The 16,145-nt window shown below is 37.4% G+C and overlaps 1 protein-coding gene across 1 annotated transcript; it reads right to left on the bottom strand.

The window, feature by feature from the left end:
- Positions 1-4,870: 4,870 nt before the first annotated feature.
- On the bottom strand, positions 4,871-15,224 carry LOC127444985 (F-box only protein 8-like). Its single transcript, XM_051704673.1, has 6 exons — positions 14,992-15,224; positions 11,010-11,358; positions 8,466-8,592; positions 7,785-7,903; positions 7,411-7,607; positions 4,871-6,494 (listed from the first exon to the last, which is right to left on the bottom strand). Exons 2-6 carry the CDS (start codon positions 11,348-11,350, stop codon positions 6,307-6,309), a joined length of 972 nt encoding a protein of 323 aa, XP_051560633.1. The 5' UTR covers positions 11,351-11,358; positions 14,992-15,224; the 3' UTR covers positions 4,871-6,306.
- Between the last annotated feature and the right edge of the window lie 921 nt (positions 15,225-16,145).

A 16,145-nucleotide genomic window follows, 5' to 3' on the forward strand; every position in this document is an offset into this window, starting at 1 on the left:
CAAGTTCATATTCATTTTTAAACAACACAATACTAATGTTTTAACTTAGGAAGAGATCAGAAATCAATATTTGGTGGAATAACCCTGATTTTCAATCACAGCTTTCATGCGTCTTGGCCTGCTCTCTACCAGTCTTTCATATTGCTGTTGGGTGACTTTATGCCACTCCTGGTGCAAAAATTCTAGCAGCTCGGCTTTGTTTGATGGCTTGTGGCCAACCATCTTCCTCTTGATCACATTTCAGAGGCTTTCAATGGGGTTTAGGTCTGTAGATTGGGCCGGCCATGACAGGGTCTTGATCCGGTGGTCCTCCATCCATACCACTCGTAGCTTGATTCATGCGTCCTTCACAAAGATGATTCTGCCCGAATCCAGCCTTGCTGAAGCACCCCCAGATCATCACCGATCCTCCACTTGATTGTCTAATGGTTAGATGGAGACCTGGAGAGGCCTTCAAGCCACAGTGTCCAGCTGTGAAATTTGGTGGAGGATCGGTGATGATCTCGGGGTGCTTCAGCAAGGCTGGAATCGGGCAGATTCATCTTTGTGAAGGACGCATGAATCAATCCACGTACAAGGTTATCCTGGAAGAAAACTTGCTTCCTTCTGCTCTGACAATGTTCCCCAACTCTGAGGATTGTTTTTTCCAGCAGGACAATGCTCCATGCCACACAGCCAGGTCAATTAAGGTGTGGATGGAGGACCACCGGATCAAAACCCTGTCATGGCCAGCCCAATTTCCAGACCTGAACCCCATTGAAAACCTCTGGAATGTGATCAAGAGGAAGGTGGATGGCCACAAGCCGTCAAACAAAGCCAAGCTGTTTGAATTTGTGTGGCATAAAGTCACCCAAAAGCAATGTGAAAGACTGGTAGAGAGCATGCCAAGACTCATGAAAGCTGTGATTAAAAATAAGGGTTATTCCACCAAATATTGATTTCTGAACTCTTCCTAAGTTAAAACATTAGTATTGTGTTTTTTTTGTTTTTTTTTAAATGAATATGAAATTTCTTTGCATTAATTGAGTTCTAAAAACACTGCATCTTTTTTGTTATTTTGACCAGTTGTCATTTTCTGCAAATAAATGCTCTAAATGACAATATTTTTATTTGGAATTTGGGAGAAATGTTGTCAGTACTTTATAGGATAAAACAAAAATGTTCATTTTTCTCAAACACATACCTATAAAATGTAACTCCAGAGAAACTGATAATTTTGCAGTGGTCTCTTAATTTTTTCCAGAGCTGTATATATTATTACTATTATTATTATTTATTTATTTTTTTGAGTGTAGGCCTATGGTCTTTTTGATTTAAATGGCTATTTAATGCCGGATCATGCAAGGGGTAATGTTGCAGTCACAGGAGCGTACATCAACAGCACAAATATCCAAACAGCAAGAATTCCTGCATCCAAATGAGAATACCTATGAAAACATGTTTTATTTAAAAAAAAGAAAAAAAAAAAGAAAAGAAAAAAAAAGTTTTAAAGACATTTGAATAAGCAAAAGTAAAAAAAATAAAAATAAGGCGTCATCTTGAACAGTGTACCAGGACAGGGAAATTAATTCATTGCATTTCCCTTCGATGATATATGACTAAGGAAGTCAATCAACCTAGTCACTCAGAAATTCTTGATTGTTTAGTAGAGCAACCTACATTGCGGTTGAGGCGGTGGTCGCTGGGGGGAGTGCAGGAAACAATTATCAAAACAGGGGAGCTCCCATCCTCCATCGTAGGGTCTGGGTTATACCCGCATTATAGAGGAGGACACCTGGAGAGAGGACCAGCCTAAACAACCTTTCCGTCATCAAACAGAACACCTTTACCTGACATTACTGCACTGATTTCCCATCAGGGGCCCTTAAGAGTCACAACATGCATATTTATATTTATTTGTAGGCTGTATACTTTATATATAGGCTAGGTCTTTACTGGATTGTGGACAAAAGTCACACTTACTGTAAGTGCGCTGGCAGTTGAGACCTGAAACAATGCAGTATAGGCTACATTTCCAGTACACTATTATTTTGTTTGCCGTAAAAGTATTTTCCCAACATGCTTTTGAAATCAAATTAAGTTATCCCTAACAAATATAGACGATATCCAGGGTAAATCAGAGCACAAAACTGAAAGAACAGACACACTGTTTGTAACCTTGTCTCCGTTGGATCTGTCTGCTACAATGGCTCCGTCCCTCACACACAAAATGTAAAATTTAGCGACTACAAAGACTGCAGATGTGCGCCAAAGTAGCCTTTTCCATGGCCCTGGCCATAAACGTTAATATTAAACTAAAACCAAAATTCCAATTACTCAAGGCATTTGCTATAAAACTGGAGACCTTTGGGTTGGCAACTGTGGTTTTAGTTTTTGAGCATCATGAATTTTGGCATCTGCTGGGCATTCGTTCAGTCGATGAACGAATTGCGTGAGAGAAATAGGCTACTATTAAAATACACCAAAGCACTTACAAGGGGGAAGAAGCATTTATGGTGATTCCTAACCAAAATAATAATAAGAGAACAGACATGCTCTATTATTCTCCTTGATGTCAAGTTAGTGCAGTCTCTGAGATTATTCTACTGTAATAGGCCTACAGATCAGAGAACTCTTCTAATCTAATTTATGATAAAACAACATCAGCACCAACCGCATATTAGAAAATTTAGTGTGAATTATACTTCATTAATTTAGTGTAAAATAGGCCTACATAAATTAGGCTGTTATTAGGCTATTATTACTATTATTTGTATGGCTATTTATAAGAATTTATAGCCTTCATGTATTTGTATATATATATAGCTGTTCATATATTTATAGTCTGCTGATACACCAACATATATCCCCATCACAGAAGTGTCAAAATCACAAGGTCTTTGCATTTTCAATATGGTGTCAGGTTGTCCAGACGCAGTTTCAGGCGTCAGAGAGGCTCGCTCTGTCGTTGAGCGGGTTGTATTGATGAAATGCAGTCATAGTGAATGCAAGGACATCATCAATCATGCCAAATTATAGCCAAAACTCTGCCATTAGACCTGAGAAACATAATGTCACCTCAGATAAACAACCTTTAAATGACATGCCTTTGATAAATCCATGGACAAAGCAGAAAAAGAAAGGGTTTGAGAGGTAAAAAAAAAAAGTATTTTGCATTGACTAAAAAGCCGTGTTACTTAACTAAAATCTGTGTTACTGCCTGCTATCAATTAGACTGTTGCAATAATAGCCTTCATTTTGTATTTTCATAAAAAAATATTAAATATAGACCTACTGTTTTCAACGCTGAATTGTTGATGGCATATTAGATGTCGAACAAAGTAAATGGATGTGTGGTTTTAAAGTTGTAATAAGAAATAGGTCTACTTTATATGCCTCATAACAAAATAAATAAATAAATGACATTAGATACTTGTTGGCCCGCTCAAATTGCTCCCTCCTCCCGAAATGAATTAGCTCATTAAAAATATAACGAGCCTCTTTAAAATAATCCTTTAAAATTGCTTGCCTCAATCGTCAACCGAACGCTACGCTGAATGCAGACAATGATTATTATCACACCGATAAGCATGTCTTCCGGATTCAGAATAATTGTGAAAACGTTACAAAGTGTTTGAACCTATCTTTTTATATTACTGCACATAAGACATGCATAATTCAATGCTAGAGGTCTTGCTGTCTAATTAGAAATTGCTGTCTAATTTCAAGGAAGAAACTGTCTCATTTCAGTAAGATTATAGTCTTTCTAGCAAGTCCGTTCACTGTCGGCCATCTTTGGAATACTCCCGGGAGACTATTTCAAGTCATGCTAGTGCAGCTCCTATCTACTTGAATGGGGGAACACCGAACTCTCGAAAACTACTTGCCAGGCTTACGTTTAGACAACATATTTCAAATCAGCAGTAAAATTTGACAACACTGATATCATAAATGTAGCTTCTTAACATCACATTATGCTAAAAATGCATGTATAGCTAATGCGCATGCGTATTCTCGAGTTGATTGACAGGCAATATCTGTATCTAAAATGTGATTGGCTCTTTACCTGTGAGGCGGGACTTCTTTTCTACATCTGTTGGGCGCTTAGAGCTCTTTGGTTTGGCATTCCAATTTCTCCCATTCATTATAATAGAAGTGGCCTGTCTCTAAATAAGAAATAGTCTCTGATAAGATTCAATAGATTCAAAATAGATTAATTTGTGTTTAAATATGAATGTTGATGCAGTTTGTGAATCTATGACAAATTATTCTTTTTTTTTTTTTTTAATGAAGGCAGTTGCTAAAATCCTAGTACTATGAAATGTTATGTTTTATTACCCATTAGCATCTCTGTTAAAGCATTTCTTTTATTTTTTAAATATGCTATCACACATTATGCACATGCCATGCAAATATCAACAACACAGGGATTTTTTAAATGTTATTTTATTTGGATACAATCTATAAGTGTGTTCGTCCAGTGTTATCATTCTTAAATCTATATTAAACAAATCTTTTCTGCTATTTAACTACAGATAAGCAGATTTGTTCAAATTAAATGACATTTTCTGGATAAATATGTAATGCTCAGCATGGTAAAAAGAAAGCATGGTAAAAAGAAAGACCAAAGGAACTAGGGAAAGATGAGCTTTAATCTGTTATTACAATTACAGTTAATTCCTACTGGACAACAATAGTCCATATTATATAGGCTAACCTTCATTGGGACATTTCATAAAATAAATTATGTCACACAGTTTGCTGAGTGGTTGTGTGCTCATAGACATGGTAAAAGCCAAAAAGTGCAAAAGGAAATTCACTCTATTAATTGAGGGAAAAATCACAACTCTTATATAAAATACTCTTAAATAAAATTAAATGTTTGTGTGTGTGTATATATATATATATATATATATATATATATATATATATATATATATATACACACACACACACACACACACACACGTTTTGTGCAAATAAAATATTCTACTTTAATCTATCAAGAGCTTGTGAAAAATTCTCCTTATTATTGTGTATATGGTAGTTTTTAGTATGTAATCATCACTATTGGCAACTGATTTTGAAAAATAAAATAAAATAAATACCCACGTTCATGAGTTGGGAATATTTTCTAAAGTAATTTCCAAAGTATAATTTGAGAAAAAGGCAAAGACTTTCTAGATTAAAGCACTCTGATGTCCAGTAAATGGACATGACTTAAGTGATCTCAGAGTGATTTTCAAAATGTTTGCACAGACAATGAAAGCGGTTTGGAATGTAGCTAATAAAACAAAAATAAAATAAAAATAAAAAAACACAAAAAAAGGAAAATTAGAAATCTGTAGAAAAGAAAATAACCAACAAAAAATTTTACCAAACAAACAACAGATGATAAATAATAAAAGTTCAGTGCTTACAGTGTCTCACAGGGTTTTACACTCCTCAAAGAAGATGAGACACATGTGACAATGCACAAACATATATCCTCGTAAACTAGAAACCACACACACGCACAATAATAATAATAATAATAAAAAAATACAACACTTTGTTCATTATATGTTTTAGTTTGTCAATCCTTTCATATTACAGCAGCTGTAGACTTGCCTAATTTGCTTAGAGTATTAATAGGTGGTCTAAGTGGAAAGACACTGGAATAATAATTATAATAATAATAATAATAATAATAATAATAATAAAAACTAATATATCTTCTCACCACCATTAATTTCAAGATATTTTTATATCCAACCCAGAGTGAACTGTTGTAAGAATAATGAATTAAACTGACTGACAGGACAGGAGATTAGTGGCGTTTGTGAATTTGGGAAGAATCATCTTGGAATGCTACTGTAGATATGGCAAAATAAAAAAAAATGGTGACATTCATTGGATAAACACCGCAGTTTCAAAATTAGAATGAGGAAGAAAATAGATGTTTTGCCAATTTGACGTTAGCCCCATAACATCTACATTCAGCTTTAACTGACTTCATAGCTTATCTCATATCTCTTCATGCAGCTACATTGTTCTGTATGGTTAAGTGATTTGTGGTAGGATAAGATTGTTGCTATCTCTGCCAGTATGTTAGCCTGCTAACAGCTGACTTGTTTTGTTGTTTCTTCACATTGTGGTTGTCCGTGTACTCCACTCCTTTGCAATGCACTGCAGCACATCACATCAAGCTTAACTCATATAACTTCAGTTTAAAATGACCTGCAATGTTCTGACAGTGTTTTTCTTCCAAGCGCAGAATCCTTCCAAGCGCAGTCGCCAATGTTTATGTACCAGCCGCCTGTTCTAATGCATCATGCACTGTAGTGGCTAGGCCGCCACATGGCCGATCAGATAGATGTTGTCATAGAGGTGGCCTACAAAGTCCTCGCTGATGTTCTGAGCAGCCCGCCGTGTGTTTCGGATAAACTCCCTCTTGGACATCTTGTTCTTCACATGGGGGCTGGTGAGGTCAATGGAGAGAAGGATGAGAGAGTAGCACAGCACGTACACTGCATCTGCAAACCCAGAAGAGAGAGATGCGTTTACGCCACACGTTGTAACTGCTACCTCACATAGCTAGCTCTTTCAGCGGGCTTTCACAGCTGCATCCATCAGATATATGGCAAAAGCTATCTTCCTATCATGCCTTTAAAGTTCTGTTTACAGCTTTAACCTTTAAAGTTATGATCAGAATGTGAAAAAAAAAAAAACTAAAAAATAGTGACTTAGAAGGTATAAGGTGTTTAAAAGGGGGAAAGACAGGAAGTCCTCTAAATATCTTGGCACGAGTCTCATATAGTAGAAACACTGATGTTAGCATGCAGCAACTCCGTCGCAGCATTAGGATGGGAACAACATGAGAGGAGCCCATCTTGGCTCTTTAACTGTAATTTACAATACATCATTCAGATTCTACAGTAGCACACATGCACCACAAGTCAAGTGTTATTACAGAGGGTAAATTTGATTGGTTGGAGCAGGGTACTCTTTTGCTAACCCTTTAAGCCACTGGGCTTAGCTTGGCTTTAGAGGCAAATGATAGTGTTAGTACAAGGATTTCTCACATCTAGATCTATACAAAGACAACATCACACACATCTTTACCAGAGGGTTGAGGATGATTCAAATGAACACATTACAATGCTAATCTTGCAATTTGTGATTTGTCTGTACCAACCTTGGAACCAGTATTTCAGCTTAAATCATTGCCTGTGGCAAAAATCTGAGAACATCACTTGTGACCTGCTGTACACTTGTACACCCGCAGTTCAACAAACAGCAAAGCAAATTACTGTGATCTTGGTGTCACAATAACAGTAACAGACTAGATAAGTGCTGATCTGGGATCTTTTCTGACACTTTTGTTTCATATAAAAAAAGTGTCTTTATCTGTGATTTTTTGGGATCTTTTTTGTGTTGCAGTTCACTCACCAGGACTTAGGCCCACTTCTCGCACCAGAGTGGGATTGCAGGCACAAAAGCGATGAGAAAACTTGGTGATGAGGGTCTCCAGGTATTCGCCCCTCTCCTCTGGGGCATGAATGTGTCTGAAGAAGTCCCTGAGTGCATTAGGGAGGAACTGGTTGCTAAAATTATGAAGTGTGACTAGCTCATCCAGGACATCTCGCCTGCAAATGCAGTAATTATAATCACCATTAAAGAGCGCATAGTCAATTTCAGTTGAAGCAGCACAATATAAAGAACGTAACCTGTCTGAATCACGAAATTACTGAATGTAGCTCAGTAAAAGACATAGACCTACAGTTAAAAAAAAAAATAAAAAAAAATCAAGAAAAGGTACAAACCGCTCATCAAGATAAATCCGCAGCATCTTCCAATTCAGCATTCTGGTATAGAATATAAACTTGGCAATTTCCTTCGGGTGGTCCACCAGAATGCCTCTGGACATGAAGTAACTGATACCCTGAATGAAAGAGCCAACATAAAACAGGGTGTGGGGATTAGGAAAAAGAGAAGGAGGGGGGGCACAGTTTTTGCCAGACACTGCAGTTTAGTCCAGAGCAAGGCTATCACATGTCCTTTAAGTGGACAGCTAAAGCTTTGCTAATCTAACCTAAGACATGGGCGAAAGGGAGTCAAAGACATTCAAATGCATTTTGGACAGAAGTGATATTTTAAGAGCAACTTGTATGAGAGAAAAACCATCAATTTCATTTTAATCTTGCAGCATGGGTTGCGGTCTGCAAGGCTATGTCATGCACTATTATTAATTCCAGGTGAACTTGTTAAAATAATTTATTTTGCTTTCAGTAGGAGCATTGCCGGCATATGTGGAAATTTACAGGGTGGAGGGGGAACCAGTCACATTAATCTTAGCTAGGGCTGGTCAGAATTGTATTTCCAAAGCATATTGTGGGTACCATAATTTCTGTGTTCCCTATCCATTATTACATTAACTGGCTTGGCCACTAATTATGAAGATGTTAGTGTGGTAAGACCAAACAAAAGCTTGTGATTTTTTGTACCTCTTGCGGGTTGGCGTTGAAGGTTAGACTTCCTTCATCTAACTCCATGTAAAGCTTTCTATAAGAAAATCCATGTGGAAGCCTTCGATTGTATATGGAACAGTGACCCCAAGTGGACTTACACAGGCTAGAGGGCAGACAAAGAAAAACAAGAAATTGAACAGGACAAACACTGAAACAAAAGGGCACATTTCCTAGAAGTGAGAAAAAATAAAAATAAAAATAAAAAAAATAATAATATTATATATATATATATATATATATATATTAGAGCTGTCTATTTAACACATTAATTTAGTGTGATTATATGAAAATGCTTTACTTGCTTTATGCTTTACTTGGTACTTGTCTACAGATAGATAGACAGACAGACAGATAGAGAGAGACACAGATATTGAACATTACACCGTGTAACAATTATGTTTTTTTGGTTCCTGGGTAGTAAGTGTTATTTCCTAATTGCTTATGCCTCAAAAGTATAGAAAATGGCTATTATTCCCCACAAACTATGCTTTTGTGAACAGGACAGTGATATTTAGAAATTTACCTATTTTCCAGAACATTCCAGATAGATTCAGTGCTGAGTAAACTTGGAGTAACTTCTAGAACTTTCCAGTAATATAAATAGTAGTATAAATACAGGGGCCTTAAGCCCACCAGTTCAGTTTAGTTCCAGCTGCCTAAGTAGATACATATCAAGACCTTGCTGGATGCCTTGAAGTATGATGAGAACGGCTGGGAGGTAATAGGAGACTTAAAAATGGTGGCATTCCTGATGGGTCTCCAAGACGGTTTTACCAATTTTCCCTGCTATCTTTGCCTTTGGGACAGCAGGGACACTAAGGTGCACTACCATAGCCGGGACTGGCCACAGCGGACTGAGTTCTCTGTGGGGAGGAACAACGTCAAGTGGGAGCCACTGTTGGACCCCCAGAAGGTGCTGATGCCATCACTGCACATCAAATTGGGCCTTACGAAACAATTTGTCAGAGCTCTAGATAAGGAGTAGGCAGCCTTCAAGTACCTTCAAGACTTCTTCCCTAAGCTGTCTGAGGCAAAGGTCAAAGCCAGTTTCTTCGTCGGACCACAGATAAAGAAGATCCTGGAGTGCAATGATTTCCCCAAGAAGCTCACTAGTAAGGAGAAAGCGGCTTGGAACAGCTTTGTCGCAGTGGTTCGGGGCTTCCTGGGCAATCATACGGCCGAAAACTATGTGGAGCTGGTTGAGAATCTGGTGAAGAACTACGGCACAATGGGCTGTAGGACGTCCCTCAAAGTCTATATCCTTGATTCTCATCTTGATAAATTCAAGTAGAACATAGAGCGTACTTGGAGGAGCAAGGCGAGCGCTTCCATCAGGATATACTGGACTTTGAACGCCGCTACCAAGGACAATATAACGAGAACATGATGGGAGGCTACATTTGGGGGCTGATTCGTGAAAGTGATTTACAGTAAAATCGGAAATCTCGAAAAACTACTCACTTCTAAATCTTTTGTAGTCATTTTTGTATTACTTTAGTATAAATACATGTTAATTTGGATTCATATGTTGTTTTTTTCTGACTTTATGTAAACGAAAAGACACAAATTCGCCCATTTTCCCATTGGAAATACGTAAATTTCGAAATATCACTGTCCTGGTCACAAAAGCAAAGTTTATGGGGAATAACAGCAATTTTCTATACTTTTGAGGCATAAGCAATCAGGAAATAACACTTACTACCCAGGAACAAAAATTGTGTAACATAGTGTTATTATTGCAAATTGCTCATTTAAACTTGTTACGAAGTTAACATTATCTAGTTGACCAACACAGATAAGGTTTTATTTAAACTGTGAAAATGAATTTTGAGGCATCAGTAAGAATGGTTTGAAAATTAATACAATCAGTATTGTTTTGCATCGTATGTCTATGTCTTCCAGCAAATCTAGTTCAAATATAACATATTGGAAAAATATTAATTCTGGCACATATACTTACAAAAATACATAGCGAAAATTATTATTATTATTATTATTTATTTTTTGTGGAGGGGCCAGCGAAAATGTTGGCAGGTCAAGTAAAAATCTGAACTACTGGCCTGACCAGCCAGCAGAAAGAATCTTTAATGTTGAGCCCTGAATGTGTTACCTGTATTACCTGAATTATACTCTACATTATACATCATCTTTATTTGGAGGCCCTTCTCAGCAAATATAAATCTATTGCATTAATTCGATTTATCAATCAGAACATCTTGTAATTAATTTTTTAATCGATTGACAGACGTATTTTTTCTTTATTTTAAAGAATACATCCAATATTCTACAGTATAGTTGGAAATCTAAAAGCAGAATAAAGTAATTCAATTTCTCTGTACTGTCATGTAGTTTTAATCAAATCCATGAAGTTTTGTCAAATGCTAACGAATACCGTTTCCTGGCTCTTATGCAAGTGGCAATGAATTATAATTGAGAAAATATTTCTAATCTTGAAATTAATGCCAGCCTCCCCACTAACTATAATGATTTTATATGAAAATTAAACACATCCAAACTAACCCCTGCCACAGGTACTCATCATTGCCCAAGTCCTGCCATACGCAGGAGGCCAGGCACAGTTCGGTAGCATTCAGGTATGAGAGGATGGTGATGCTGAGTTCGGGTGGTAGCATCTCAAGGTCAATGAAGCCCTGCTCATCTTTGCACTTGCGGGCACGGAGAAGGTGGCTGATGTCAGTACCAGGGACCTGGCACTGTGGTGTGCGGCGCTGCTGCAGTGGCTCAGTCAGTGGGGGCCCTGCCCTCCAACCCCGCTCTCTCTCCCGCTGGAGGAAGAACTGTTCACTGTACTGCTGCTGCAGCTGCTGGTTCCTCGCCACCCTCCACAGACCCTGACCCATCTGCAGATCTGAAGAATAGGGCAACATTACAGAGCAATTGCACAGCAACTAAATCTTGTAGCATTTTCCATATAAGAAAGGCAGTCAGATTTGTTTTCTGTATAAGCCAGCATGACTGAATTTGATGTTATATGTGGGTACCATTTACTATTTAGGCTTACAATATATAAATATGTATATATACTGTGTGTGTGTGTGTGTGTGTGTATGTATATATATATATATATATATATATATATATATATATATATATATATATATATATATATATATATATATATATATACAGTTGAAGTCAGAAGTTTACATACACTTAATTACACCACATTAAAACTCATTTTTTAACCACTCCACAGATTTCATACTGGCAAACTATAGTTTTGGCAAGTCGTTTAGGACATCTACTTTGTGTATGACACAAGTAATGTTTCCAACAATTGTTTAGACAGATTGATTCACTTTTAATTGACTCTATCACGATTCCAGTGGGTCAGAAATTTACATGCACTAAGTTAACTGTGCCTTTAAGCAGCTTGGAAAATTCCAGAAAATTATGTCAAGACTTTAGGCAATTAACTTCTGATAGGCTAATTGGAGTCAATTGGAGGTGTACCTGTGGATGTATTTTAAGGCCTACCTTCAAACCCAGTGCCTCTTTGCTTGACATCATGGGAAAATCAAAAGAAATCAGCCAAGAGCTCAGAAAAAAATTTGTGGACCTCCACAAGTCATCCTAGGGAGCAATTTCCAAACGCCTGAAGGTACCATGTTCATCTGTTCAAACAACAGTACCCAAGTATAAACACCATGGGACCGTGCAGCCATAGGAAGGAGACACATTCTGTCTCCCTGAGATGAACATAGTTTGGTGCGAAAAGTGAAAATCAATCCCAGAACAACAGCAAAGGACCTTGAGAAGATGCAAGAGGAAACAGGTAGACAAGTATCTATATCCACAGTAAAATGAGTCCTATATCGACATAACCTGAAAGGCTGCTCAGGAAGGAAGAAGCCACTGCTCCAAAACCGCCATAAAAAATTGCACATGGTGAAAAAGATCAGAGAAATTTCCTCTGGTCTGATGAAACAAAAATTTAACTGTTTGGCCATAATGACCATCGTTATGTTTGGAGGAAAAAGGGTGAGGCTTGCAAGCCGAAGAACACCATCCCAACCGTGAAGCATGGGGTGGCAGCATCATGTTATGGGGGTGCTTTGCTGCAGGAGGAACTGGTGGACTTCACAAAATAGATGGAATCATGAGGAAGGAAAATTATGTGGATATATTGAAGCAACATCTCAACACATCAGCCAGGAAGTTAAAGCTTGGTCACAAATGGGTCTTCCAAATGGACAATTACCCCAAGCATACCTCCAAAGTTGTGGAAAAATGGCTTAAGGACAAGTCAAGGTACTGGAGTGGCCATCACAAAGCCCTGATCTCAGTCCGATAGACAATTTATGGGCAGAACTGAAAAAGCGTGCATGAGCAAGGAGGCCTAGAAACCTGATTCAGTTACACCAGTTCTGTCTGGGGGAATGGGCCAACATTCCAGCAACTTATTGTGAGAAGCTTGTGGAAGGCTACCCAAAATATTTGACCCAAGTTAAAAAATGTAAAGGCAATGCTACCAAATACTAACAAAGTGTATGAAAACTTCTGACCCACTGCGAATGTGATGAAAGAAATAAAAGCTGAAATAAATAATTATCTCTACAATTATTCTGACATTTCACATTCTTAAAATAAAGTAGTGATCCTAACTGACCTAAAACAGGGATTTTTTCTACGATTAAATGTCAAGAATTGTGAAAAACTGAGTTTATAAGTATCTGGTGTATGTAAACTTCTGACTTCAACTGTGTGTGTGTGTGTGTATGTATATATATAAAATGCTACTAGTTTGCGTTTCTCTTGGGGAAAAAAAACCCCATCTGCCTCTGGTATGGCCTCATAAGCATTTAATTTTTTTTTTTTCAAATGTAAACTCTTCAAAATGACAACATTCTAAGGTATTTAATTATATAGATCTATAGAGGTAATTTGTGTCATTGAATTAAAGGAGTAGAACAAGCAACAGGAAATTACCCCCTTCGTAGTATTGCATCTATGCTGAGTACAACTCTTAAAACAATAAAATATGTTACATGCCACACATTGGTATTACTAAGGGTTCTGGTCTTTGAACAGTTTCTGCCTCTGCTCTCTTGTGTAATAAATCCATATGAAGCAGGAGAAGCTGATGTAATCTCAGCACTCTGAGTCATTTGATACACACAAGTCCTATGCAGCTTTTATTGTGTCCATCGAACTGAGAGCTTTTGTAGTACATATACTCACTTATTGTATTTATTTATTTACTATTACAGGATAACTTTGAGCATAAAGCCTATTATCCATCTGCCTTCTGTTCCTATAAACCAAACTGGAGTAATCCTCAGGCTGTGAGCTTTCAGGACTTTATTTTAGAGCTTCTATTTAGTTATCTGAATCATAACCTCATCAGACAGAACAAAACAGCCCTTGGGAAACTATTTTAGTGCTAGTGTGCAGTAGTCAGCTGGGAAATAAAACCCCTGATGGCAGCTTTATCTCCACTGCAGTAGCACTAATCCTCTCTCGGAGATATGCATTAAGCCTTTTTATGTGGCCCTGTCTGACTCCCTCCAAGGGCCTCCCTCGTCTCAGTCTGGGAGCCTGGCTTGTTACTACTCTATAATGGAATCATGAATGCTCTCTGGCTGGCTCTCTGTTTGCTCTCCTTGTCCCTGAATCACTAACATGACACCATTTCTCATAGCAATTTATTTTTCATGTGGTAAAACAGATACTTGTTCAGGACTGATGTAATGCTTTTGCACCTGCTCACTGGCATTCTCTAGGAAGAGCTTCGGAATTCATAGACCTGGATTGGTGATCTGAAAGATCAGTGAACTCTTAAAGGCAATTTCTCTTTGCTTTGCCTAGGGGTTGAAGTCTTTACATTTTTAAAACAAGTATGTTTGTTAAAGTAATGAAATGTACACTTAGATTAAACTGAAATATCTTTAATCTGAATAGCTTTATATCAGGGTTTACTTCCAGCAAACTGTTTACTGTAAATTCTGACATAGCATTTCAAGCTGGAACAACATAGATATAAAAGCAACTCATATCAGCACAGAATTCTATTTATAATACTTGAAAACTGCATTTTAGGTCACCTGATCACTCAAAAGGTACTTTCAACTTAGTGCAGCCCTGACCTAAATTCTCTGCCTACTTTGTCTATATTTGCATACTGTACCAGTAGCCTTGCTGATTTCTGCTCAAACAAAGGAGAACTCATCTGTGACATTACATACAATGTTTGCCATCGTATAGATCTGATAAAAAATGTTACCAGAATTTATATTTAAAATTTCAAACGTATGAGTGTGATCACTGACACAGAAATCTGCGTTTGATACAGCTGACATTTTTTAAGCTATATCATGTTCGGCTGACGCACAAAGTCCCGCCTCGCTCTAAAATGATTGGTTAAAAAAACGATTTCGCATATCCACTCAAACTCTGATTGGCTATCGCGTACAGTGACGCATCAAACCTTTTTGTTTTTATTTTCCCTGCATCGATCGCTCAAAGCACCAGCACCACCCACCTCTGTGTATGTGAAATACTTCTACCGCCGCCGCGACGAAATGACTTGCTGATCTGCCACAACCTCACGGATGAAATTATTCCAGTCCTTTATAAGGAGCCCGTGACAGCCATCTTAACAACTCCGACACTGAAAGCTACTGCTGCTCGAGGTGAGGCAGTCCTCCGCTCCTCCTGTCTGTCTCTCCGCCTCCTCGAACAACCTGGCCAAGCTGACGTTTCTTGTTATTGGTGGAAGTGACGCAAATCGCTCAGCGTAAGCTAGACAGAGGAACAGTCAGATAGCAGCACTTTCGACTGAAAGTTCGTCAAATACATCGTAAGATCACATAAATAAATGAAATCGAGATTTAAATGCATTAGGCATCACGCACTAATGACGAACAGTATTATATCAGCGTTTATTAATATTGATTAATGTTAATGTACAAAATACAATTGTTTATTTTAAGTGTATGTTAGTTCTGCACTAACTAATGTTAACATATTCAAATTCTAATTTTGAAAATGTATTTGTACATGTTGAAACCTTTAAAAGTATTGTAGTTAACGACTGTTAACAAATACAAACTTATTGCAAATTGTTACCGAAAGTGATTTGCTAATTTAAGAAATAAGCGCTTTATGTTTTACACTAACATCAAATCATTTCAAAATATGTGAAGGGTTACAGTGGAAGACCTGAATGGTATGAATGTGCAGAGGTGGAATTTTGGCTGAATACGTCGTTTCCGGTGCATAGAGACCAATCACAACAAACGCGCATGAATAACACCTCTATTTGACCACACAGTTCAAAGCCTGTTAAGATACAACGTTGCTAATGAATTACACACATAAAATGCTAATTACAGTCAACCTAGGCAAATGGTATACAGTAAAACTAACTGACATTTTTTAAATTCTGTTACACTGCATTATCTTTGAATGGTGCATTGACTGCGTTATGCAATAATAATGTAACTCCGTTTGAAACCCATTTAGAGGGCAGATAAAATAAATAAATAATCACACTTCATATTCATAACATAATTTCACACACATTTCCAGTACTGTTAATAAATTCCACAGTCTTCTTGATTCAAGCTTCAGAAAACAGTACGACTTACTGTTCGTAGATTTTCTCTGGTTGTGCTATAACAGCTGTTTGGAAAT

Source organism: Myxocyprinus asiaticus, chromosome 8 (genome assembly GCF_019703515.2).
Source record: "Myxocyprinus asiaticus isolate MX2 ecotype Aquarium Trade chromosome 8, UBuf_Myxa_2, whole genome shotgun sequence".
Classification (NCBI taxonomy): domain Eukaryota; kingdom Metazoa; phylum Chordata; class Actinopteri; order Cypriniformes; family Catostomidae; genus Myxocyprinus; species Myxocyprinus asiaticus.